The 27,853-nt window shown below is 48.2% G+C and overlaps 1 protein-coding gene across 5 annotated transcripts in view; it reads right to left on the bottom strand.

Annotated features, from left to right (window-relative positions):
- Nucleotides 1–27,853, bottom strand: part of LOC118372254 (signal peptide, CUB and EGF-like domain-containing protein 1) — a 147,211-nt gene that overhangs the window by 87,500 nt on the left and 31,858 nt on the right. For all 5 annotated transcript variants that reach the window (XM_052492015.1, XM_052492016.1, XM_052492017.1 and 2 more), the window contains exon 4: nucleotides 18,466–18,600. In XM_052492015.1, the coding sequence (XP_052347975.1) occupies nucleotides 18,466–18,600 (135 nt within the window). The remainder of the gene's footprint in view (nucleotides 1–18,465; nucleotides 18,601–27,853) is intronic.

The following is a 27,853-nucleotide window of genomic DNA, read 5'->3' as shown; positions in this document are numbered from 1 at the left end:
CTCTCTCTCTCTCTCTCTCTCTCTCTCTCTCTCTCTCTCTCTCTCTCTCTCTCTCTTCTCTCTCTCTCTCTCTCTCTCTCTCTCTCTCTCTCTCTCTCTCTTTCACTGGCAGACTGAAACCACAATGCTATAGGTACTAAGCCATGAATTTCAATGAGTGCTTTTATTCAACGCGCTGCATTGATGTCCTTCAAACTGAGCACTCCCCTATTCCAATAACCCTCCCCAAGCTCTTCCTCAAATACAAGAGGGTGCACATACACTCTTTCTCTCTCTCCCTCTCTTTTTTCCCTCTCTTTTTTCCCTCTCTCTGTCTCTCTCTCTCTCCCTCTCTTTTTTTCCCTCGCTCCCTCTCTCTCGCTCCCTCTCTGTCGCTCCCTCTCTGTCTCTGTCTCCCTCTCTCTGTCTCCCTCTCTCTGTCTCCCTCTCTGTCTCCCTCTCTGTCTGTCTCCCTCTCTGTCTGTCTGTCTGTCTGTCTGTCTGTCTGTCTGTCTGTCTGTCTGTCTCTCTCTCTCTAACTCTCTCTCTCTCTCTCTCTCTCTCTGTGTCTCTCTCTCTCTCTCTCTCTAACTCTCTCTCTAACTCTCTCTCTCTCTGTGTGTCTCTCTCTCTCTCTGTCTCTCTCTCAATTCAATTCAATTCAAGGGCTTTATTGGCATGGGAAACATGTGGTAGACAACATACAAAGTGAATATATAAAGTGAAAAACAACAAAAATGAGCAGTAAACATTACACATACAGAAGTTTCAAAACAGTAAAGACATTACAAATGTAATGTTATATATATATATATATACAATGTACAAATAGTTAAAGGACACAAGATAAAATAAATAAGCATAAATATGGGTTGTATTTACAATGGTGTTTGTTCTTCACTGGTTGCCCTTTTCTCGTGGCAACAGGTCACAAATCTTGCTGCTGTGATGGCACACTGTGGAATTTCACCCAGTAGATATGGGAGTTTTTCAAAATTGGATTTGTTTTCGAATTCTTTGTGGATCTGTGTGATCTGGGGGAAATATGTATCTCTAATATGGTCATACATTGGGCAGGAGGTTAGGAAGTGCAGCTCAGTTTCCACCTCATTTTGTGGGCAGTGAGCACATAGCCTGTCTTCTCTTGAGAGCCATGTCTGCCTACGGCGGCCTTTCTCAATAGCAAGGCTATGCTCACTGAGTCTGTACATAGTCAAAGCTTTCCTTAATTTTGGGTCAGTCACAGTGGTCAAGTATTCTGCCGCTGTGTACTCTCTGTGTAGGGCCAAATAGCATTCTAGTTTGCTCTGTTTTTTTGTTAATTCTTTCCAATGTGTTAAGTAATTATCCTTTTGTTTTCTCATGATTTGGTTGGGTCTAATTGTGCTGTTGTCCTGGGGCTCTGTAGGGTGTGTTTGTGTTTGTGAACAGAGCCCCAGGACCAGCTTGCTTAGGGGACTCTTCTCCAGGTTCATCTCTCTGTAGGTGATGGCTTTGTTATGGAAGGTTTGTGAATCGCTTCCTTTTAGGTGGTTGTAGAATTTAATGGCTCTTTTCTGGATTTTGATAATTAGTGGGTATCGGCCTAATTTTGCTCTGCATGCATTATTTGGTGTTTTACGTTGTACACGGAGGATATTTTTGCAGAATTCTGCGTGCAGAGTCTCAATTTGGTGTTTGTCCCATTTTGTGAAGTCTTGGTTGGTGAGCGGACCCCAGACCTCACAACCATAAAGGGCAATGGGCTCTATGACTGATTCAAGTATCTTTAGCCAAATCCTAATTGGTATGTTGAAATTTATGTTTCTTTTGATGGCATAGAATGCCCTTCTTGCCTTGTCTCTCAGATCGTTCACAGCTTTGTGGAAGTTACCTGTGGCGCTGATGTTTAGGCCAAGGTATGTATACTTTTTTGTGTGCTCTAGGGCAACAGTGTCTAGATGAAATTTGTATTTGTGGTCCTGGTGACTGGACCTTTTTTGGAACACCATTATTTTGGTCTTACTGAGATTTACTGTCAGGGCCCAGGTCTGACAGAATCTGTGCATAAGATCTAGGTGCTGCTATAGGCCCTCCTTGGTTGGTGACAGAAGCACCAGATCATCAGCAGACAGCAGACATTTGACTTCGGATTCCAGCAGGGGGAGGCCGGGTGCTGCAGACTTTTCTAGTGCCCGCGCCAATTCGTTGATATATATGTTGAAGAGGGTGGGGCTTAAGCTGCATCCCTGTCTCACCCCACGACCCTGTGTGAAGAAATGTGTGTGTTTTTTGCCAATTTTAACCGCACACTTGTTGTTTGTGTACATGTATTTTATAATGTCGTATGTTTTACCCCCAAAACCACTTTCCATCAGTTTGTATAGCAGACCCTCATGCCAGATTGAGTCAAAGGCTTTTTTGAAATCAACAAAGCATGAGAAGACTTTGCCTTTGTTTTGGTTTGTTTGGTTGTCAATTAGGGTGTGCAGGGTGAATACATGGTCTGTTGTACGGTATTTTGGTAAAAAGCCAATTTGACATTTGCTCAGTACATTGTTTTCATTGAGGAAATGTACGAGTCTGCTGTTAATAATAATGCAGAGGATTTTCCCAAGGTTACTGTTGACACATATTCCACGGTAGTTATTGGGGTCAAATTTGTCTCCACTTTTGTGGATTGGGGTGATCAGTCCTTGGTTCCAAATATCTCTCTCTCTCTCTCTCTGTCATGGGAAGCTGAGTCTCAGACAAAAGCAAAGGTGATATAGGTGATTCCTGTCAGACCTTCAGTCCTTCAGGACTGTGATGTCATAATAAAAGGACCAGTTGGGACTAGCAGTTGCATTAGTAAAACTAGGTTTGCATCCAGACAGTGACTGTGTGGGGAGGAGGGCAGGAAGCTTTCATTTCACTTTAACAGAGCCCAGCTGTTCATCTCTGTTAAGGGAACAAAAGCTTTACTAACCTGGTGCCAGATCTGTTTGTGCTGTCTTGCTCCTATGGTCATTGAAGTTGGCAAGACAGCACAACATATCTGGAATCAGGCTACAGTTGTAACTGCTATTTGGGTCAGGAACCTTCCCTAACCTGGATCATTTGAATTACAAGAGGAAGTGTGTGTGTGTGTGTGTGTGTGTGTGTGTGTGTGTGTGTGTGGACAGTATGGAAGTATGGAGATGTTGTGGTGTCCATTCCCCTGTAGCTCTGACGGTTGTAAACTAACTCCACACACACACACACACACCGGGTCAGTCACACTCACACTCGTAAAACATTTTGACTCACCAAAAACAAACTCTGGCCTAAAAATACAGCGAACATGGCAGGAGAAGAAAAAAAAAGTCAAATGGAAAGTCTTCCGAAGTAAATAACAACTCATATTTACCCCCAGAGAGAGAGAGAGATTAAGAAAGAGAGAGGGGGAGAGAGACAGAGAGAAACTCACAACGAAATCATTAGAGGTCCCTTTCAAAGCCTTTACATGAACTGTAATAATATTTAAACAAAGTATTTATAAATTGGAGGAAGAGTTTGTGTTTGAGAGGGAGGGGCCGTGTGGTCACTGTGTTAGCCTGTGCCTAGTCACTTTCAGCACCTCGACCCCGCTTTGATGTCCAGCTGTGTGTGTGTGTGTGTGTGTGTGTGTGTGTGTGTGTGTGTGTATGTGTGTGTGTGTGTGTGTGTGTGTGTGTGTGTGTGTGTGTGTGTGTGTGTGTGTGTGTGTGTGTGTGTGTGTGTGTGTGTGTGTCTGTGTGTGTGTGTGTGTGTGTGTGTGTGTGTGTGTGTGTGTGTGTGTGTGTGTGTGTGTGTGTGTGTGAAAACACTGAGATTCGCCTGGACAGATTATCCTTGTATTCAGTGCAGTTCAAGGAAAGGTCTGCAGCCATACAAAACCAGGCGGGAGTCAGGAAAACCCTGTAGCCTGAAAACACTGAACTGTTTTCCCATCGACTCAAATGTGGGACATAAAACACTGCCAAATGTGTGATTGAATGAGAACAATTCTGGTCTAAGTGTTCTTTCAGAGACATCTTTCTCGGGTCACTCACCTTGTCTTTATTTCCTCGAACCTTACACAATGAAAAATAAAAACACACACACATGAAAGAACACACCCACACAGACACACGCATCATCACACAGGAAGCAAAACTACACTGAACTGATCTCTTGCCAAGTTGACAGACATAAACTCGGGAGTCTCGTCCCCAGCCTCGTGATTTGTCTCCAGCATTTAGAAGACAGAGAGCTCGGCCTGACCTGTCTGTCTGACGGACATACCCGCCTCACTGTCACACCAAGACCCATCGCACACACTCCTCCCACACCATTCAACCCCACATACCGCATGCACGCACACACAAACACACACACACAGCAGCCTTCAGATCCCACTGTCCCATAAGGATGTTTGCTAGGGTATGTGTGTGTGTGTGTGTGTGTGGGGGGGATAATACAAAGCACAAACACTGCCCCCTCTTGATCCTAGATTTTTCTCAATTGCTGCACCGCACTCTCAAGATCACTTATCTGACAGAGCAAACTGAGGGATTCAGATAGCGGAGACAGGGAAGACACATACACACTATTTTCCTACAGTAATTGACAGTCTTTTAAAGGGAGACAAAGTTACGTGTGTTTAGGTGTAAGTGAAGTCTATGTATGGTTTGATACTATAGGAAGTAATTGATGATAGATGATAGATTAACTAATTGTCAGATAGAAGTGTTCCCACTAGTTAAGAGAGTTCAGCAGGACCCTTGGGGCCGTCATTTAAGAGTTCACCTCCGATTTCCTGCCTTTGTTTGTTTAAAGTGAGAATTCCTCCATCATAAAGAGAGAGAGTGTGTGTGTGTGTATGTGTGAGCACAGCAACAGCAGCCTCCCTCTGTCTGCTTCCTCTCCTCACACAACTTCAAATAAACACACTTCCATTGGTCGACTCAACTGTTTGTCTCCTGTGTTTATTTTTCCGTTTTCTCCATTTCCCCGTTCCCTCCAAACCAATCTCCCAACTCTCCCTCCTCCCTCCTCCCCTATCCCCAACTCTCCCTCCATCCCAATCCGCCAACTCTCCCTCCACCCCTATCCCCCAACTCTCCCTCCTCCCCTATCCCCAACTCTCCCTCCGTCCCAATCCCCCAACTCCCCCTCCACGCCTATCCCCCTACTCTCCCTCCAACCCAATCCCCCAACTCTCCCTCCAACCCCTATCCCCCTACTCTCCCTCCAACCCAATCCCCCAACTCTCCCTCCACCCCTATCCCCCTACTCTCCCTCCAACCCAATCCCCCAACTCTCCCTCCACCTCTATCCCCCTACTCCCCCTCCACCTCTATCCCCCTATTCTCCCTCCACCTCTATCCCCCTACTCTCCCTCCACCTCTATCCCCCTACTCTCCCTCCACCTCTGTCCCCCTACTCTCCCTCCACCCCTATCCCCCTACTCTCCCTCCACCTCTATCCCCCTACTCTCCCTCCACCTCTGTCCCCCTACTCTCCCTCCACCCCTATCCCCCTACTCTCCCTCCACCCCTATCCCCCTACTCTCCCTCCACCTCTATCCCCCTACTCTCCCTCCACCCCTATCCCCCTACTCTCCCTCCACCCCTATCCCCCTACTCTCCCTCCACCCCTATCCCCCTACTCTCCCTCCACCCCTATCCCCCTACTCTCCCTCCACCCCTATCCCCCTACTCTCCCTCCACCCCTATCCCCCTACTCTCCCTCCACCCCTATCCCCCTACTCTCCCTCCACCCCTATCCCCCAACTCTCTCTCCACCCCTATCCCCCTACTCTCCCTCCACCTCTATCTCCCTACTCTCCCTCCACCCCTATCCCTCAACTCCGACCAGAGAGAGGGGACACCTTCTTCTGCCTGATGGCGAAACTTGAGTCGCGCCGCATCTGCCTCATGCACAAACTCATATTGTTCCTCTGACCAGAGAAAGTTAAATATTCCTTAGTATTAAAATCGACACAACAAGCTGCTAATAATGCTAAAAACGCAGGGCTGTCGATACACTTGACTACTAATTCATTGCAGCTGCAGCGCGAGTGGTGGTACAGAGAAGCCCACCACAGTGTTGACAGTGCTGAATAAAAACTTAAACAGCAGCTCTTTGCTCTATTCTTTGACAGTCTCTCTCTGGTCATGGTATCTCATGTAGGCCAGTGTCAAACTCTGCTGGAAGCTGTAGGCACGATGAGCCCGAGTAGGCGTGGTCAATTTAGCCACAAACCTCCAGGTGGAGTCTATCTTTTCAGAAAAATGAAAAGGTTCAATAATGGGAACACTTTATCTACTCGTGGCGCAGGGTTTGTGAATCAAGTGCACTTGCCACCACCAAAAGCACAAACGTTTTTTTTAAAGGAGCACAAGCCTTTATCGTTGGCTTTTCTACAGAAATATTTGGTGATCGACTAGGAATGGATGGGTGCGTCACTTGAGTGGGTTGAGTCACTGATGTGATCTTCCTGTCTGGGTTGGTGCCCCCCCTTGGGTTGTGCCGTGGCGGAGATCTTTGTGGGCTATACTTGGCCTTGTCTCAGGATAGTAAGTTGGTGGTTGAAGATATCCCTTTAGTGATGTGGGGGCTGTGCTTTGGCAAAGTGGGTGGGGTTATATCCTTCCTGTTTGGCCCTGTCCGGGGTTGTCCTCAGATGGGGCCACAGTGTCTCCTGACCCCTCCTGTCTCAGCCTCCACTATTTATGCTGCAGTAGTTTATGTGTCGGGGGCTAGGGTCAGTTTGTTATATCTGGAGTACTTCTCCTGTCCTATTCGGTGTCCTGTGTGAATTTAAGTGTGCTCTCTCTAATTCTCTCTTTCTCTCTTTCTTTCTCTCTCTCAGAGGACCTGAGCCCTAGGACTACCTGACATGATGACTCCTTGCTGTCCCCAGTCCACCTGGCCGTGCTGCTGCTCCAGTTTCAACTGTTCTGCCTTATTATTATTTGACCATGCTGGTAATTTATGAACATTTGAACATCTTGGCCATGTTCTGTTATAATCTCCACCCGGCACAGCCAGAAGAGGACTGGCCACTCCACATAGCCTGGTTCCTCTCTAGGTTTCTTCCTAGGTTTTGGCCTTTCTGGGGAGTTTTTCCTAGCCACCGTGCTTCTACACCTCCATTGCTTGCTGATTGGGGTTTTAGGCTTGTAACTGGATTCTTCCGTCGAAGGAGAGGACCAAAATGCAACGTGGTTGAAATTCATGTTTGTTTTTAATAAGAAAACTATACATGAATAAACTACAAAAATAACAAATGTGAAAACCCGAAACAGTCCCGTGTGGAACAAACACTGACACAGGAGACAATCACCCACAAACCCCAACACCAAACAGGCTACCTGAATATGGTTCCCAATCAGAGACAATGACTAACACCTGCCTCTGATTGAGAACCATATCAGGCCCAAACACAGAAACAGACAAACTAGACACACAACATAGAATGCCCACTCAGATCACACCCTGACCAAACAAAACATAGAAACATACAAAGCAAACTATGGTCAGGGTGTGACAAGGCTGGGTTTCTGTACAGCACTTTGAGATATCAGCTGATGTACAAAGGGCTATATAAATACATTTGATTTGATTTGAATGCCTTGAAGATCGCGATCGACTGGTTGGTGACCACTGAACTACAGTATGCCTGACTGCTGTTAGCCAACCTGCTATCTTTCTTCTGTAGGTGACAATAACAGTATCAAGGGTCACCAACAACAGTGACAAGGTCAATAAAGACCTATTGAACCACAGTGTAATGCAGTTGCTCCACTGGCCCTATACAGTTCCTTACTTATTCTCCACCAGTGATATAAAGGTTGTGAGTGAGTGAGTGAGTGAGTGAGTGAGTGAGTGAGTGAGTGAGCGAGCGAGTGAGCGAGCGAGTGAGCGAGCGAGTGAGTGAACAAATGACTGAACCAACCAGCCAACCAACCAGCCAACCAACCAACCAGCCAGCCAGCCAGCCAGCCAGCCAGCCAGCCAGCCAACCAGCCAGCCAGCCAACCAGCCAACCAACCAACCAACCAGCCAACCAGCCAACCAACCAGCCAGCCAGCCAGCCAGCCAGCCAGCCAGCCAACCAACCAACCAACCAACCAACTAAGGAGACAGTGTCTAGTGTTCCTATACACCTCCGGTCCCCCTCCATCCCTCAGACCTCAGCGCTAAGCTAGTAGTCCCTGCCATTATATATAGCCCTCTCAGGAGCTGTGGACAGACCATTTAATCTGCCCCGCGAAGCCACATAAATCACACAGAGCCTCTATTTTCTCACCCGCCGCTCCGAGAGACCAACGACGCCGCACACACGCAGACACAGACACACACACCACAGTGGCTGATGAATGATTTTCCAACCATCCGAAACAAACATCATGACAGCAGACAGGGGTTGTCGACTAACTCTCGACACTGCCAACATGCCATGTTTCCACTGTAGGGCTAAGCATGCTTACGCTCAGACATGGGTCCCCTGTTGTGTATGGTTAGGGTAAAAGACTGTCTGGAAGATCTCATATAGTAATTAGAATATATCATAGTAATTACAATTACTTCATAATGTGTTTCTCTCTTTCTCTCTGATGGGTATGAAATTCCTCAGGCAGGAGGAAAGTTTTTCTTTTGTAGGAGGATTCTGAGTGGTTTCCATGGCCACCGAGTACACTGTCGGGGTGGGCACCAACACAAATTCCCAATTTACTACCCGCACCAAATAGCCAAGGAATGGAGTTGAGTTGGGAAAAGAATTTACAAGCATATTATATTCACAACATGTGGGGACATCTATTGCCATATAGAGAAGTGTTACGGTTCATTTTGTAACTCTATATCTCCTCCGGGGCCCGCTGGGTGGTTGGGGGTCTCTTACTGAACATATACAGGCATATACACCACTGTTTCTATACGGTTCTACAACTCATTCATCACAACTACCAGTTCCTAATGAATGGGTTGTGTAAATGTTGAATGTTTGAATGACAAACTCTAGATTATACACCATATGCAAATTGATTGCCCTAAATTAGGGGACCTAAATTGGGATATGCATAACACCCCGGCCGTTTTACAATCTAAGCTAGATGACCTCAATCTCACACAAATTATCAAAGAACCTACCAGGTACAACCTCAAATCCGTAAACATGGGCACCCTCATAGATATCGCCCTGACAAACTTGGCCTCTAAATACACCTCTGCTATTTTCAACCAGGATCTCAGCGATCACTGCCTCATTGCCTGTGTCCGTGGTCAAACGACCACCCCTCATCACTGTCAAACGCTCCCTAAAACACCTGCGAGCAGGCCTTTCTAATCGACCTGGCCCGGGTATGCTGGAAGGATATTGACCTCATCCCGTCAGTAGAGGATGTCTGGTCGTTCTTCAAATGTGTTTCCTCAGCATCTTAAATAAGCATGCCCCGTTCAAAAAATGTAGAATTAAGAACAGATATAGCCCTTGGTTCACCCCAGACTTGACTGCCCTTGACCAGCACAAGAACACCTTGTAGCGTACTGCACTAGCATCGAACAGTTCCCGAGATATGCAACTTTTCAGGGAAGTCAGGAACCAAAACACACAGTCAGTTAGGAAAGCAAGGCTAGCTTTTTCAAACAGAAATTTGCATCCTGCAGCACTAATTCCAAAAAGGTTTGGGACACTGTAAAGTCCATGGAGAACAAGAGCACATCCTATAATATAATAATAATAATAATATAATATAATATATGCACATCCTCCCAGCTGCCCACTGCACTGAGACTAGGAAACACTGTCACCACGATAATCAATTTCAATAAGCAATTCTCTACAGCTGGGCATGCTTTCCACCTGGCTACCCCAACCCCAGCCAACAGCTCTGCTGCTACTTTACCCAAATCCAGACAGCTGATGTTCTGAAAGAGCCTAAAATGATCCGCCGCCATTGTTGCAACCCCTATTACTAGTCTGTTCAATCGTCTGAGATTCCTAAAGATTGAAAAGCGGCCGAGGTCATCCCCCTCTTCAAAGGGGGGGACACTTTAGACCCAAACTGTTACAGACCTATATCTATCCTGCCCTGCCTTTCTAAAGTCTTCGAAAGCCAGGAGAACAAACAGATCACCGACCATTTCGAATCCCACCGTACCTTCTGCGCTATGCAATCTGGTTTCTGAGCTGGTCATGGGTGCACCTCAGCCACGCTCAAGGTCCTAAACGATATCATAACTGGCATTGATAAAAGACAGTACTGTGCAGCCATCTTCATCGACCTGGCCAAGGCTTTCGACTCTGTCAATCACCACATCCTCATCGGCAGACTCAATCAGCCTTGGTTTCTCAAATGATTCCCTCGCCGGGTTCACCAACTACTTCTCTGACAGAGTTCAGTGTGTCAAATCGGAGGGCCTGTTGTCTGGACCTCTGGCAGTCTCTATGGGGTTGCCACAGTGTTCAATTCTCAGGCCGACTCTCTTCTCTGTATATATCAATGATGTCGCTCTCTCTGCGGGTGATTCTTTGATCCACCTCTACGCAGACGACACCATTCTGTATACATCTGGCCCTTCTTTGGAAACTGTGTTAACAAACCTCCAAACGAGCTTCAACACCATACAACACTCCTTCCGTGGCCTCCACCTGCTCTTAAATGCTAGTAAAACTAAATGCATGCTCTTCTACCGTTCGCTGCCCGCACCCGCCCACCCGACTAGCATCACTACTCTGGATGGTTCTGACTTAGAATATGTGGACAACTATAAATACCTAGGTGTCTTGTTAGACTGTAAACTCTCCTTCCAGACTCACATTAAGCATCTCCAATCCAAAGTTAAATCTAGAATCAGATTCCTATTTCGCAACAAAGTCTCCTTCACTCATACTGTCAAACTTACCCTTGTAAAACTGACTTATCTTCTCAACCTTGACTTCGGCGATGTAATTTACAAATTAGCCTCCAACACTCTACTCGGCTAATTGGATGCAGTCTACAGTGCCTTGCGAAAGTATTCGGCCCCCTTGAATTCAATTTTGGTTTCATCTGACCAGAGCACCTTCTTCCACATGTTTGGTGTGTCTCCCAGGTGGCTTGTGGCAAACTTTAAACAACACTTTTTATGGATATCTTTAAGAAATGGCTTTCTTCTTGCCACTCTTCCATAAAGGCCAGATTTGTGCAATATACGACTGATTGTTGTCCTATGGACAGAGTCTCCCACCTCAGCTGTAGATCTCTGCAGTTCATCCAGAGTGATCATGGGCCTCTTGGCTGCATCTCTGATCAGTCTTCTCCTTGTATGAGCTGAAGGTTTAGAGGGACGGCCAGGTCTTGGTAGATTTGCAGTGGTCTGATACTCCTTCCATTTCAATATTATCGCTTGCACAGTGCTCCTTGGGATGTTTAAAGCTTGGGAAATCTTTTTGTATCCAAATCCGGCTTTAAACTTCTTCACAACAGTATCTCGGACCTGCCTGGTGTGTTCCTTGTTCTTCATGATGCTCTCTGCGCTTTTAACGGACCTCTGAGATTATCACAGTGCAGGTGCATTTATACGGAGACTTGATTACACACAGGTGGATTGTATTTATCATCATTAGTCATTTAGGTCAACATTGGATCATTCAGAGATCCTCACTGAACTTCTGGAGAGAGTTTGCTGCACTGAAAGTAAAGGGGCTGAATCATTTTGCACGCCCAATTTTTCAGTTTTTGATTTGTTAAACAAGTTTGAAATATCCAATAAATGTCGTTCCACTTCATGATTGTGTCCCACTTGTTGTTGATTCTTCACAAAAAAATACAGTTTTATATCTTTATGTTTGAAGCCTGAAATGTGGCAAAAGGTCGCAAAGTTCAACGGGGCCGAATACTTTGGCAAGGCACTGTATCACAGTGCCATCCGTCACCAAAGCCCCATATACTACCCACCACTGCGACCTGTATGCTCTCGTTGGCTGGTCCTCGCTCCATATTCGTCACCAAAGCCCCATATACTACCCACCACTGCGACCTGTATGCTCTCGTTGGCTGGTCCTAGCTACATATTCGTCACCAAAGCCCCATATACTACCCACCACTGCGACCTGTATGCTCTCGTTGGCTGGTCCTCGCTACATATTCGTCACCAAAGCCCCATATACTACCCACCACTGCGACCTGTATGCTCTCGTTGGCTGGTCCTCGCTACATATTCGTCACCAAAGCCCCATATACTACCCACCACTGCGACCTGTATGCTCTCGTTGGCTGGTCCTCGCTACATATTCGTCACCAAAGCTCCATATACTACCCACCACTGCGACCTGTATGCTCTCGTTGGCTGGTCCTCGCTACATATTCGTCACCAAAGCCCCATATACTACCCACCACTGCGACCTGTATGCTCTCGTTGGCTGGTCCTCGCTACATATTCGTCACCAAAGCCCCATATACTACCCACCACTGCGACCTGTATGCTCTCGTTGGCTGGTCCTCGCTACATATTCGTCACCAAAGCCCCATATACTACCCACCACTGCGACCTGTATGCTCTCGTTGGCTGGTCCTCGCTCCATATTCGTCACCAAAGCCCCATATACTACCCACCACTGCGACCTGTATGCTCTCGTTGGCTGGTCCTCGCTACATATTCGTCACCAAAGCCCCATATACTACCCACCACTGCGACCTGTATGCTCTCGTTGGCTGGTCCTCGCTACATATTCGTCACCAAAGCCCCATATACTACCCACCACTGCGACCTGTATGCTCTCGTTGGCTGGTCCTCGCTACATATTCGTCACCAAAGCCCCATATACTACCCACCACTGCGACCTGTATGCTCTCGTTGGCTGGTCCTCGCTACATATTCGTCACCAAAGCCCCATATACTACCCACCACTGCGACCTGTATGCTCTCGTTGGCTGGTCCTCGCTACATATTCGTCACCAAAGCCCCATATACTACCCACCACTGCGACCTGTATGCTCTCGTTGGCTGGTCCTCGCTACATATTCGTCACCAAAGCCCCATATACTACCCACCACTGCGACCTGTATGCTCTCGTTGGCTGGTCCTCGCTCCATATTCGTCGCCAAACCCACTGGCTGCAGGTCATTTATAAATCTTTACTAGGTAAAGCAACGGTAGCGTAGCCTAGTGGTTAGAGCGTTGGACGAAAGGTTGCGAGTTCAAACCCCCGAGCTGACAAGGTACAAATCTGTCGTTCTGCCCCTGAACAGGCAGTTAACCCACTGTTCCCAGGCCGTCATTGAAAATAAGAATGTGTTCTTAACTGACTTGCCTGGTTAAATAAAGGTAAAAAAATATATATAATAATAATCTCAGCTCACTGGTCACCATAGCAACACCTACCCGTAGTACGCGCTCCAGCAGGTATATTTCACTGGTCATCCCCAGAGCCAACACCTCTTTTGGCCAATTTCCTTCCAGTTCTCTGCTGCTGGAACGAATTGCAAAAATCAGTGAAGTTGGAGGCTTACTAACTTTAAGTGTCAGCTGTCAGAGCAGCTTTCCGATCGCTGCAGCTGTACACAGCCCATCTGTAAATAGCCCATCCAACCATCTACCTACCTCATCGGCATATTTAGTTTTTGTTTTTCTGCTCTTTTGCACACCAGTATTTCTTGCACATCCTCATCTGCACATATATCACTCCAGTGTAAATTGTAATTACTTCACCAATATTGGCCTATTTATTGCCTTACCTCATTCCTTCGTTAGCACACACTACACATGTTTTTCTATTGTGTTATTGACTGTATGTTTGTTTATCTCGTGTGTAACTCTGTTATATCTCAAGTCAAATGGGCTGTTTGTCTGTGTGACTTGGATCAAAATAAGATCACTTGAGAGAAGACAGAATTTCCTCAGTTGATTTATGCGCAGCTAGTTTCCTCAATTAAGTTGCGTGCCATGTTCAGTTACTGCCTGGTCGGGTAGTTTTCACACTATGCTTGATAATGGCGGGTAAGGGACATTAGGGAGTGGAAAAGCAGCAGTTCGTAAACACCTCTACACTGCAAAAATTACTATTTGGATCAACCCAAAAATGACTTCAACTGGTAAAGTAAATAAGATTGGTTTTCTCAATTGAAAAACACTTTGTTTTTATGATTACCAAACCTGTATTTCAAATTTCAACTTATTTTTCAAATGTTTTTCAACACTCAACTTAAAAGACATGACACTCAATGACATTCACCCTCATGGATGGGCAAAAAAAGAACTCTATAAAGTCACGCCCCTAATAAGCCACACCTCCAAATCTTCTGATAGGCTGCTGCAGCAACATTGCCCCCTATGCTATGAAGGGATGAAAGCAATTTAGAAGCTTTCATTCAATTTTTAAAAAATCACATTGATCTGTTGAATTTGTTATTTGATTTCAGAAACACTTAATATAATAGGTTGAGCGAACCAAAGCGAAATGTTCAATCATTGTAGTCAGTAGAAGCACTTCAGATGAAAAACAGCGTCGTCCCACTGTTCTAAAATACAGAGAAGGCCTGGAGGTGTTTGTCATGACTGGGAAACGGTTCAGAGTCTGAAACCCATAACACACTTCCCTGGAAACACACAGCAGCCCATCACAATGGAACAAACAATTACAGCTGTGTGTGTGTGTGTGTGTGTGTGTGTGTGTGTGTGTGTGTGTGTGTGTGTGTGTGTGTGTGTGTGTGTGTGTGTGTGTGTGTGTGTGTGTGTGTGTGTGTGTGTGTGTGTGTGTGTGTAAGTGTGTGTAAAAGAGAGTGAAAGGGAAGTATGTGTGCGTATTTCCTCAACAATGACAAAATATAATCTCTAAAACTCTGGCTACAATTTCAGAGACAGGCACCCGCCCAGCCGCCTCGGTAACCGGCGGTAACCGTCAAGTGGCTGCCGTCGTAACTATAAACCGCATGCGGCTGCATAAATTGATGAGAGGCACCTCCAGCTCCTCTGAAGACCTCCTACATTATCATTTGCCTGGATTCAACATCTACTCACTGTGTCCAGAATGGCACTCTCTTCTCGATATAATGCGCAGCTTTTGAACCGGGCCCACATAGGGCTCTGGTCAAAAGTAGTGCACTTGGAAATAGGATGCCATTGCAGAAACCCAATAGCCTGGGTTAAATCCAGGCTAATATTACATCACACGTAGTGCACTATTTAAGGAACAGGGTGTCATATCAGACAGACATTAAATCATCTGTGGAGGCATTAAAGGGTCATTAGAAACTAAATGTATATGTCCCATCTGCAGGCACTACATGCTGGACGGAGTGCTCTTCCCTCAACAGGGGAACAGGTGCAGAAAGGGGTGTGGTGTGGTGGGTACCTGCGGGGTTGCTGAGAGGTAGCTGGATTAGGTAAACCCTCCACGGGCAGGGATAGGGGAGGGTGATGAGTGACAGCAACGGGTCATGCCTAGGTTCACCCAGGGTTAGGAGACGCCTCCACATGAACCTAATATAATATGAGATGGTTACTCACCCAGTGTGTGTTTATGTGTGTTTATCAAGGCGTGTGCGACTGCATGTGTGAGGCATGTGTGCATTACACACAGGCCCGTGTATATTAATCAAGGTATAATGTGTGTTTGTATGTCAGACCCTCTGCACGTGCCAGTCTGTGAGCACGTTCACGTGTCTAAGATGATTCCTACACACTGTGTCCTTCTGGGTAGTGTGGGTTGATACTGTACACTACCTCAGTTCATCAGACACACATCTTGGAGGATGAGAGGTCATAATATCTGGGGCACAATCTCTGTCCAGTCTGTCCTCACACACAGAGAGAGAGAGAGGGAGAGACAAGAAAATGTATTCACTCTACTGTAAGTCTCTCTGGTTGAGAGCATCTGATCTGTGGCTGTCTGAAGGATGGAATTCATAAGTGTTGGAATAAATAAACACAAATGTACAGTATAAATGTTTGAGGTCCTCCAATCAGGGGTGAGGGTGGGGATGTGATTATTGTTTTTGGGGTTTTGGTTTCACACTGTAACTGGTCTGTGTTCCAGTCCTGGTGGTTTCATACTGTAACTGGTCTGTGTTCCAGTCCTGGTGGTTTCACACTGTAACTGGTCTGTGTTCCAGTCCTGGTGGTTTCACACTGTAACTGGTCTGTGTTCCGGTTCTGGAGGTTTCACACTGTAACTGGTCTGTTTGGTCCTTCCCACCCTTGGAAAATCCCTTTGTGTTGGGGGCAGGGGCTTCGCCTTGCCGGAGTCTCGGGGTAGGTGGCCAGAGCATCCACGGTGGAATTGCCATTCGTATTGTCTGTTTTTAAAAACGACTAAAATTGCATATAAATGTAATTTTAGTATATATATATATATATAGAGAGAGAGAGAGAGAGAGAGAGAGAGAGAGAGAGAGAGAGAGAGAGAGAGAGAGAGAGAGAGAGAGAGAGAGAGAGAGAGAGAGAGTATGGAGAGAGAGAGAGAGAGAGAGAGAGAGAGAGAGAGAGAGAGAGAGAGAGAGAGAGTGAGAGAGAGAGAGAGAGAGAGAGAGAGAGAGAGAGAGAGAGAGAGAGAGATGGAAGCAGGCATGTAGACTCCTCTGGGACACATAGAAGCTGCTGCTATTCCCGTCTGGGAGGAGCAGGGAGACAAGCGTCCGATTGAGGGCCACAGGGAAAGGCTGTGACTGGACTGGGGCTGGGTAGAGGTGGGCTGGAGGAATACACCAGGCTGCTTTAGAGGCTGTTTACCCCCAGCATCTCTGACAGGCCAAATAATTACACATGTTAACAGAGGAATGGCTTTGATGTAAAAAATTAAGAGAAAGAGAGAGAGAACCGGAGAGGAAAGAGGCTGAGAGAAACTGAGAGAGACAGAGTTGGTGGAAAGAGAGAGGCGGGATAGGAAGGTGAGGGGGTGAGAGAGAGAGAGAGAGAGAGAGAGAGAGAGAGAGAGAGAGAGAGAGCAAGAGAGACTGAGAGAGAGAGAGTTGGTGGAAAGAGAGACGGGATAGGAAGGTGAGGGGGAGAGAGAGAGAAAGAGAAAGAGACAGAGACAGAGACAGAGACAGAGAGAGAGAGAGAGAGTTGGTGGAAAGAGACGGAATAGGAAGGTGAGGGGGAGAGAGAGAGCTTATTTTACTTTTGTATATTATCAACCTCACTTGCTTTGACAATGTTAACACATGTTTCCCATGCCAATAAAGCCCTTGAATTGAATTGAGAGGGACAGAACAGAGCGTGAAAGAGATACTGTATATATATATATATAATATGACATTTGTAATGTCTTTATTGTTTTGAAACTTCTGTATGTGTAATGTTTAGAGAGAGTATGAGGGGAAAGGGAGATATTCAGTTCCAGTTTCATGGGGTTTCCAGAGAGCAAACATGGAATGTTTCTATTTCTGTGTCTCTTTCACTCTTTCTTCAGCTCGTCTGAATTCCCTCTGACTGTGTGCCCCAACAGCCCTGCTTCCCTGCTCACACTGCCCTACTAGCCCAATCCAAGGCCATAGAACGAGCTAGAGAGAAAGAGAGAGAGAGGGAGGTCACCTCATTGCCCCTCACTCTCCTCCACCCCCTCAGTCACTCACCCCTCTCCACATTCCTGAAGAGTCCGATAGTGACATCACAGAGATGATGGATGAGGATCCCTTCATATCTCTCTGAACTTCTCAATTACTGTGCTGCTGCGTGTGTGTGTGTGTGTGTGTGTGTGTGTGCGGCGAGACTGAGACTGCTCACGCCTTTGTGTGTCCGTACTTTGTGTGCCTGTGTCCGCCGATGTGTGTGTGTTTGTGGGTGTGTAGACTTCTGTGTGTGTGTCGGCCTATTTGTTGAACTGTGTATTTCTGGAGGAATGTGCTGTGATTCCTCAGTACAGAGGAGGATGTTCTCTCTGCCTCCCCTCCGTCACCTCTCAGCTCCTCACTGATCCAGACTGAGGCCATGAATGAAGTCTGACAGGCGCTATGGGCCGGGGAAACGTTAAGGATGAATTCCGCAATCATCCGTCAGTCGCAGGAGGATCACACGGACGACAAACACCCGTGTGAGAAGTCACGCATCCCGCCCACTCCTCGGCGCTTCTCGCCGCGATCCGTGGATAATGGTCACTGAACAAAGGCGAGGCATGCCGGGCGCCTACGCATTTGACTCCCCAACCTCTAACCTGGATTTTGCAGCAATGTCACAGGTCATGTCCGGGGGAAATGCCTATTAGTAGCATACTAATAATGTTTCATACCGGTTGTAGTGGTTTGAAAGAGAAAAACTGGAGAGAGCTGACTAAGATGACTCAGAGGAGAACAGAGAAACAGAGACAGAGGAAAAGAACTAAGAAAGTGCCACACACTCGTGTCCAGTCTCTACACACACACACACACACACACACACACACACACACACACACACACACACACACACACACACACACACACACACACACACACACACACACACACACACACACACACACACACACACACACACACACACACACACACACACACACACACACACACACACACACACACACACACACACTTGTCCACTCACCTTCGGAGCGGTGGATGCAGGTATGCTGGTTGTCGCTGAGGAAGAAGCCTTGCGTGCACATACACTCGTAGCTTCCCATGGTGTTCACACACACCTGCTGGCATCCTCCGTTGTTGTCCATGCACTCATCCACGTCTGAGAGAGAGAGAGAGAGAGAGAGAGAGAGAGAGAGAGAGAGAGAGAGAGAGAGAGAGAGAGAGAGAGAGAGGGGGGAGAGAAAACTACCAGTCAGGCAAGGGCATAGACTTCCTTAATGGCAGGACGCTTTCTTGCCTTGATAAACAAACCCTAAGCGTCTCAGTCGTAGACCAGGCAGGTATTGGTGTCTGTGTTTGCTGAGGAAGGATTTTCCTTCTCTTTCTTCTTTCTGAAGGCCTATTGAAGTCTGGTGAGGGTGGGGAGATGTGGGGATGACACCAGAGGCAGGAATGTATCCCTGTGGACTCACACTACCCAGACAGGACAGAGCAGAGCTGTGCTGGGCTCTTTTTACTGGCTGCCCAGCCACTGCCTGGGACAGTAAGACTGAGTCAAAGGTATTGAATACGAGAGCGAGAGCGAGAGAGAGAGAGAGAGAGAGAGAGAGAGAGAGAGAGAGAGAGAGAGAGAGAGAGAGAGAGAGAGAGAGAGCGTGTGGTGTGAGTGTGCTGTTGAACACCCAGTAAATCACCAGTGGGTCATTTAGAGAGAGTGTTAGTTAAGTGGAAACCTATAACATCCTCCAGTGAGATTAACAGGGATCAAACAGGGTTGAGCTGCTACTGTAGACTGAGAGAGAGAGAGAGAGAGAGAGAGAGAGAGAGAGAGAGAGAGAGAGAGAGAGAGAGAGAGAGAGCGAGAGACAGAGAGAGAGAGAGAGACAGAGAGAGAGAGAGAGACAGAGAGAGAGAGAGAGAGAGATAGAGATAGAGAGAGAGAGAGTTAGAGAGAGAGAGAGTTAGAGAGAGAGAGACAGACAGAGAGAGAGAGACAGACAGAGAGAGAGAGACAGACAGAGAGAGAGAGACAGAGAGAGAGAGAGAGAGAGTTAGGGAGAGAGAGAGAGAGAGACAGAGAGACAGAGACAGACAGAGAGAGAGAGTTAGAGAGAGAGTTAGGGAGAGAGAGAGAGAGTTAGAGAGAGAGAGAGCGAGAGACAGAGAGAGACAGAGAGAGAGAGAGAGAGATATACAGAGAGAGAGAGAGAGAGAGAGAGAGAGAGAGAGAGAGAGATAGTAATAGTGAAGGTGTAAACTTGGCAGTAGAAAATCTTAACAGTATATTTGACCTCTCAGCTTCCCTATCAAATCTAAAAATCTCAAATAGAAAACCGAAGAAAATTAACAATAATGACAAATGGTTTGATGAAAAATGCAAAAATCTAAGAAAGAAATTGAGAAACCTGTCCATCCAAAAACATAGAGACCCGGAAAACCTGAGTCTACACCTTCATTATGGTGAATCACTAAAACAATACAGAAATACATTTCGGAAAAAGAAGGAACAGCATGTCAGAAATCAGCTCAATGCAATTGAAGAATCCATAGACTCTAACCACTTCTGGGAAAATTGGAAAAACACTAAACAAACAACAACATGAAGAATTATCTATCCAAAATGGAGATGTATGGGTAAACCACTTCTCCAATCTTTTTGGCTCTATAAAAAAGAATAAAGAGCAAAAACATATACATGATCAAATACAGATCTTAGAATCCACTATTAAAGACTACCAGAACCCACTGGATTCTCCAATTACATTGAATGAGTTACAGGACAAAATAAAAACCCTCCAACCCAAAAAGGCCTGTGGTGTTGATGGTATCCTCAATGAAATGATCAAATAAAATAAAAATATGAAATGATAAAATATACAGACAACAAATTCCAATTGGCAATATACTAAAACTCATTAACATCATCCTGAGCTCTGGCATCTTCCCCAATATTTGGAACCAAGGACTGATCACCCCAATCCACAAAAGTGGATACAAATTTGACCCCAATAACTACCGTGGAATATGTGTCAACAGTAACCTTGGGAAAATCCTCTGCATTATTATTAACAGCAGACTCGTACATTTCCTCAATGAAAACAATGTACTGAGCAAATGTCAAATGGGCTTTTTACCAAATTACCGTACAACAGACCATGTATTCACCCTGCACACCCTAATTGACATTTACATTTACATTTACATTTAAGTCATTTAGCAGACGCTCTTATCCAGAGCGACTTACAAATTGGTGCATTTATGACAACCAGTGGAACAGCCACTTGCATCTAAATCTTGTTGGGGGGGTGAGAAGGATTCTACCCTACTTACCCTATCCTAGGTATTCATTGAAGAGGTGGGGTTTCAGGTGTCTCCGGAAGGTGGTGATTGACTCCGCTGTCCTGGCGTCGTGAGGGAGTTTGTTCCACCATTGGGGGCCAGAGCAGCGAACAGTTTTGACTGGGCTGAGCGGGAACTGTACTTCCTCAGTGGTAGGGAGGCGAGCAGGCCACAGGTGGATTCACGCAGTGCCCTTGTTTGGGTGTAGGGCCTGATCAGGCCTGGAGGTACTGAGGTGCCGTTCCCCCACAGCTCCTAGGCGAGCACCATGGTCTTGTAGCGGATGCGGCTTCAACTGGAAGCCAGTGGAAAGCGGAGGAGCGGCCTGACGTGAGAGAACTTGGGAAGGTTGAACACCAATGGCTGCGGCGTTCTGGATGAGTTGTGGGGTTTAATGGCACAGGCAGGGAGCCCAGCCAACAGCGAGTTGCAGTAATCAAGACGGGAGATGACAAGTGCCTGGATTAGGACCTGCGCCGCTTCCTGTGTGAGGCAGGGTCGTACTCTGCGGATGTTGTAGAGCATGAACCTACAGGAACGGGACACCGCCTTGATGTTAGTTGAGAACGTCAGGGTGTTGTCCAGGATCACGCCAAGGTTCTTAGCGCTCTGGGAGGAGGACAACCAAACAAACCAAAACAAACTGTTGTCCTAGAGCACACAAAAAACTATACATACCTTGGCCTAAACATCAGCGCCACAGGTAACTTCCACAAAGCTGTGAACGATCTGAGAGACAAGGCAAGAAGGGCATTCTATGCCATCAAAAGGAACATAAATTTCAACATACCAATTAGGATTTGGCTAAAAATACTTGAATCAGTCATAGAGCCCATTGCCCTTTATGGTTGTGAGGTCTGGGGTCCGCTCACCAACCAAGACTTCACAAAATGGGACAAACACCAAATTGAGACTCTGCACGCAGAATTCTGCAAAAATATCCTCCGTGTACAACGTAGAACACCAAATAATGCATGCAGCGCAGAATTAGGCCGATACCCACTAATTATCAAAATCCAGAAAAGAGACGTTAAATTCTATAACCACCTAAAAGGAAGCGATTCCCAAACCTTCCACAACAAAGCCATCACCTACAGAGAGATGAACCTGGAGAAGAGTCCCCTAAGCAAGCTGGTCCTGGGGCTCTGTTCACAAACACAAACACACCCTACAAAGCCCCAGTACAACAGCACAATTAGACCCAACCAAATCATGAGAAAACAAAAAGATAATTACTTGACACATTGGAAAGAATTAACAAAAAAACAGAGTAAACTAGAATGCTATTTGGCCTTAAACAGAGAGTACACAGTGGCGGAATACCTGACCACTGTGACTGACCCAAAATTAAGGAAAGCTTTGACTATGTACAGACTCAGTGAGCATAGCCTTGCTATTGAGGAAGGCCGCCGTAGGCAGACATGGCTCTCAAGAGAAGACAGGCTATGGAAACTGAGCTGCACTACCTAACCTCCTGCCCAATGTATGACCATATTAGAGAGAGAGAGAGAGTGCCTGCATGTGTGTGTTAACTTGTGCTTAGGCGGCACACAGACAGACGCACACTGATGATGTCACATGAAACACCCACTCACCACCTATCAAGGTTTCCTAACCGTCCTCCATACAAACACATCTGACATGTGGTCTAAACACCGAACTGTGTCCCAAATGGCACCCCATTACCTACACAGTGCACTACTTTTGACCAGGAAATAGGGTGCCATGTCAGACGTGGACCAAAACTCTTCCCCTTTCCTCCAGTGCAACAACTGGCCCGTGTTTATTTAACCTCGGCACTCGGTGGTAGTGGAGGACAGTAATTGGCTCCATCCGTCATCCATCACAAACCGCTAAGTTAAATGAAAGAGGAGAAACGTAAGCATTTCCCCTTGTGATTAGAGTGCAGGTCTCTTCAGGGAGGAAATGAGAGTAGGAGGCTCTGGTTGGGCAGACAGTGCTAAGCGCTGAGGCAGCGTGGAGCCGGGAGACTCTGTCTCTCTAATCTCATCTAGTCAGGTCTGTCTGCTTCTCTGTGATCTGAGGATCTGAGGTGGCGCAACCACCCGACCGGCCGTCTGTCTCTGTCTAAATGTCTCACCCACTCATAAACAACCAAGATCAGGGTGAAAGAGCCTCAAAGAAAGACCTGATCCCTGGTATCCTTTCAGGGAGCTACAGTACATACATAGCACCAGGTGCCAGGGAGGAGGACAAACAGTACTGTCTGTCTGTCTGTCTGTCTGTCTGTCTGTCTGTCTGTCTGTCAGTCAGTCAGTCAGCCTGGCTTTGGACATGACACACGGCCTCCTCAGCGTCTTCAAAGCCACGGTCATCAGAACTAAGGTCCTTCCTTTGTCCTGGTCAGGTCACCTGGCCATGTAAAACTCCTGTCCTGGTCAGGTCAGCTGGTCATGTAAAACTCCTGTCCTGGTCAGGTCACGGGGGTCATGTAAAACTCCTGCACCAAATCATGAGTCGTGAGGGGTGATCAGGGCCTGTTTGTCAAGGAGATCAAGATCTGTGTGTACCACGGCCCGTCCGTCTGTCTGTGTGTACCACAGCCTGTCTCTCTGTCTGTGTGTACCACAGCCTGTCTCTCTGTCTGTGTGTACCACGGCCAGTCTGTCTGTGTGTACCACGGCCTGTCTGTCTGTCTGTGGAGACAGAGGTTAGAGGTTGTGTATATTTTGATGGCACTGAGTTAGTCAGAGAGCTTTACAGCTCTGAGTGGCATGTAGGATGGTCTTCATGCCAGGCTGTAAAGGGCTTTACGATTATCACTACTGGACCACTGTAGAACTCTGGAGGAGCACTGGACCTTACGGACCTTACGGTCTGATGCCCTCCCTGGCACCAGTCCTCTACCTCTCTCTGTATGTCCCCCTCCCTGACACCAGTCCTCTACCTCTCCCTGTATGCCCCCCTCCCTGACACCAGTCCTCTACCTCTTCCTGTATGCCCCCCTCCCTGACACCAGTCCTCTACCTCTTCCTGTATGCCCCCCTCCCTGACACCAGTCCTCTACCTCTCCCTGTATGCCCCCCTCCCTGACACCAGTCCTCTACCTCTTCCTGTATGCCCCCCTCCCTGACACCAGTCCTCTACCTCTTCCTGTATGCCCCCCTCCCTGGCACCAGTCCTCTACCTCTCCCTGTATGCCCCCCTCCCTGACACCAGTCCTCTACCTCTTCCTGTATGCCCCCTCCCTGACACCAGTCCTCTACCTCTTCCTGTATGCCCCCTCCCTGGCACCAGTCCTCTACCTCTTCCTGTATGCCCCCTCCCTGACACCAGTCCTCTACCTCTTCCTGTATGCCCCCTCCCTGGCACCAGTCCTCTACCTCTTCCTGTATGCCCCCTCCCTGACACCAGTCCTCTACCTCTTCCTGTATGTCCCCCTCCCTGACACCAGTCCTCTACCTCTTCCTGTATGCCCCCCTCCCTGACACCAGTCCTCTACCTCTTCCTGTATGTCCCCCTCCCTGACACCAGTCCTCTACCTCTTCCTGTATGTCCCCCTCCCTGACACCAGTCCTCTACCTCTTCCTGTATGCCCCCCTCCCTGACACCAGTCCTCTACCTCTTCCTGTATGTCCCCCTCCCTGACACCAGTCCTCTACCTCTTCCTGTATGCCCCCCTCCCTGACACCAGTCCTCTACCTCTTCCTGTATGTCCCCCTCCATGACACCAGTCCTCTACCTCTTCCTGTATGTCCCCCTCCCTGACACCAGTCCTCTACCTCTTCCTGTATGCCCCCCTCCCTGGCACCAGTCCTCTACCTCTTCCTGTATGCCCCCTCCCTGACACCAGTCCTCTACCTCTTCCTGTATGTCCCCCTCCCTGACACCAGTCCTCTACCTCTTCCTGTATGCCCCCCTCCCTGACACCAGTCCTCTACCTCTTCCTGTATGTCCCCCTCCCTGACACCAGTCCTCTACCTCTTCCTGTATGTCCCCCTCCCTGACACCAGTCCTCTACCTCTTCCTGTATGCCCCCCTCCCTGACACCAGTCCTCTACCTCTTCCTGTATGTCCCCCTCCCTGACACCAGTCCTCTACCTCTTCCTGTATGCCCCCCTCCCTGACACCAGTCCTCTACCTCTTCCTGTATGTCCCCCTCCCTGACACCAGTCCTCTACCTCTTCCTGTATGCCCCCCTCCCTGACACCAGTCCTCTACCTCTTCCTGTATGTCCCCCTCCCTGACACCAGTCCTCTACCTCTTCCTGTATGCCCCCCTCCCTGACACCAGTCCTCTACCTCTTCCTGTATGTCCCCCTCCCTGACACCAGTCCTCTACCTCTTCCTGTATGTCCCCCTCCTGACACCAGTCCTCTACCTCTTCCTGTATGCCCCCTCCCTGACACCAGTCCTCTACCTCTTCCTGTATGTCCCCCTCCCTGATACCAGTCCTCTACCTCTTCCTGTATGCCCCCTCCCTGACACCAGTCCTCTACCTCTTCCTGTATGTCCCCCTCCATGACACCAGTCCTCTACCTCTTCCTGTATGTCCCCCTCCCTGACACCAGTCCTCTACCTCTTCCTGTATGCCCCCCTCCCTGACACCAGTCCTCTACCTCTTCCTGTATGTCCCCCTCCATGACACCAGTCCTCTACCTCTTCCTGTATGTCCCCCTCCCTGACACCAGTCCTCTACCTCTTCCTGTATGTCCCCCTCCATGACACCAGTCCTCTACCTCTTCCTGTATGTCCCCCTCCCTGACACCAGTCCTCTACCTCTTCCTGTATGTCCCCCTCCATGACACCAGTCCTCTACCTCTTCCTGTATGCCCCCCTCCCTGACACCAGTCCTCTACCTCTTCCTGTATGTCCCCCTCCATGACACCAGTCCTCTACCTCTTCCTGTATGTCCCCCTCCCTGACACCAGTCCTCTACCTCTTCCTGTATGCCCCCCTCCCTGGCACCAGTCCTCTACCTCTCCCTGAGGTAGAGTACTTTATTGTCTCCTATTCATTTCTCTCTCTCTGTGTCTCTCTTGTCCTCTCTCCCTCTGTCTCTCCTGCTCTCTTTCTCTCCCTCTAAGTTCTGGACATATCTCCATGTGGGTTTGTCTGCTTTAATTTGAGTGCTGGCTTTACCAGGCAACATTCTCTCTCGTCTGAGCATTTAGGCGGTTGGCTTGTTAAGTCCCAGTGGAGAGGACAGAGGCCTTCAGGCCTTGTTAACCATTAGGGGGGAGAGGAAAGTGTTTACTGTCATGCTAATACTGGGAGGGAGAGGGGAGAGGAGAAGGGTGTGTGTTTTATCTATGCACACATCATGTTCCAGTGTAAGGCATTGAACTCCATTTACATTTGATCTGTCTGCATGCCTTTGTGAGTGTCTGACAAAATATAGGCCTATTGTATACTGTATATAGTTAAGGTGCCTAATAAACCTTTAAATATAGTGTTTTATTCTTCAGGACAGTACATATAGCTTAGTCTCCCCTTCCCTCCTTCCCTACCCCATCTCTCCCTCGATGGTCTCTCCTCCTGTCCCATCCCCTCCCCTCTCTCATCTTCCCCCCCTTCCATTGTCCTCTTTCCCTCCGTTGTCCTCTTTCCCCTCTTTCCTCTCCCCTCTTTCCTCCCCTCCTCTCCCCTCATCCCTCCCTTCCGTTGTCCTCTTTCCCCTCCGTTGTCCTCTTTCCCCTCCTCTCCTTCCCTCCACTCCCTTCTCCTCTTTCCCCTCCTTCCTCCCCTCCGTTCTCCTCTTTCCCCTCCTCTCGCCTCTTTCCCCTCCTCTCCCCTCCTCTTTCCTCTCCCCTCTTCCCTCCCCTCCGTTCTCCTCTTTCCGATCCTCTCCTTCCCTCCCCTCCTCTCCCCTCTTCCCTCCCCTCCTCTCCCCTCTTTCCCCTCCTCTACCCTCTTTCTCCTCCTCTCCCATCTTCCCTCCCCTCCTCTCCCCTCTTTCCCCTCCTCTCCCCTCTTCCCTCCCCTCCGTTCTCCTCTTTCCCCTCCTCTCCTTCCTTCCCCTCTTCCCTCCCCTCTTCCCTCCCCTCCGTTCTCCTCTTTCCCCTCCCCTCCGCTCCCCTCTTCCCTCCCCTCAGTTCTCCTCTTTCACCTCCTCTCTTTCCCTTCCCTCCTCTCCCCTCTTTCCTCCCCTCTACCCTCTTTCCCCTCCGTTCTCCTCTTTCCCCTCCTCTCCCGTCTTTCCTCCCCTCCTCTCCCCTCCTTCCCCTCCTCTCCTCTCCCCTCTTTCCCCTCCTCTCCCCTCCTCTCCCCTCTTTCCCCTCCTCTCCTCTCCCCTCTTTCCCTTCCTCTCCCCTCTTTCCTCCCCTCCTCTCCCCTCTTTCCCCTCTTTCCCCTCCTTCCTCCCCTCCTCTCCCCTCTTTCCCCTCCTCTCCCCTCTTTCCTCCCCTCCTCTCCCCTCTTTCCTCCCCTCTTCTCCTCTCCCCTCTTTCCCCTCCTCTCCTTCCCTCCCCTCCTCTACCCTCTCCCCTCCCCTCCGTTCCCCTCTTCCCTCCCCTCCTCTCCCCTCCCCTCTTTCCTCTCCCCTCCTCTCCCCTTCCCTCCCCTCCTCTCCCCTCTTCCCTCCCTTCTGTTGTCCTCTTTCCCCTCCGTTTTCCTTTTTCCCCTCCTCTCCTTCCCCCCACTCCGTTCTCCTCTTTCCCCTCCTCTCCCCTCTTTCCCCTCCTCTCCCCTCTTTCCTCCCCTCCGTTCTCCTCTTTCCCCTCCCCTCGCCTCTTTCACCTCCTCTCGCCTCTTTCACCTCCTCTCCCCTCTTTCCCCTCCTCTCCCCTCCTAGCCTAGTGGTTAGAGCGTTGGACTAGTAACCGAAAGGTTGCAAGTTCAAATCCCCGAGCTGACAAGGTACAAATCTGTCGTTCTGCCCCTGAACAGGCAGTTATCCCACTGTTCCTAGGCCGTCATTGAAAATAAGAATTTGTTCTTAACTGACTTGCCTGGTAAAATAAAGGTTAACATTTTTTTTTTTTTTTAAATTGCTGTATTCACCTGCCATTGTATCTCAAAGGGCTTTACAGTGTAAGGAGAGCGGAGGGCCCTCTAAAACCAGCGATGCCAGGATTTCAACAGCTCAATGGTTTCAGCCAGACCCCTTCAACT

This window comes from Oncorhynchus keta, chromosome 33 (genome assembly GCF_023373465.1).
Source record: "Oncorhynchus keta strain PuntledgeMale-10-30-2019 chromosome 33, Oket_V2, whole genome shotgun sequence".
Classification (NCBI taxonomy): domain Eukaryota; kingdom Metazoa; phylum Chordata; class Actinopteri; order Salmoniformes; family Salmonidae; genus Oncorhynchus; species Oncorhynchus keta.
Note: the sequence above shows the minus strand (reverse complement) of the source record. Positions and strands in the feature narration are given on the sequence as shown.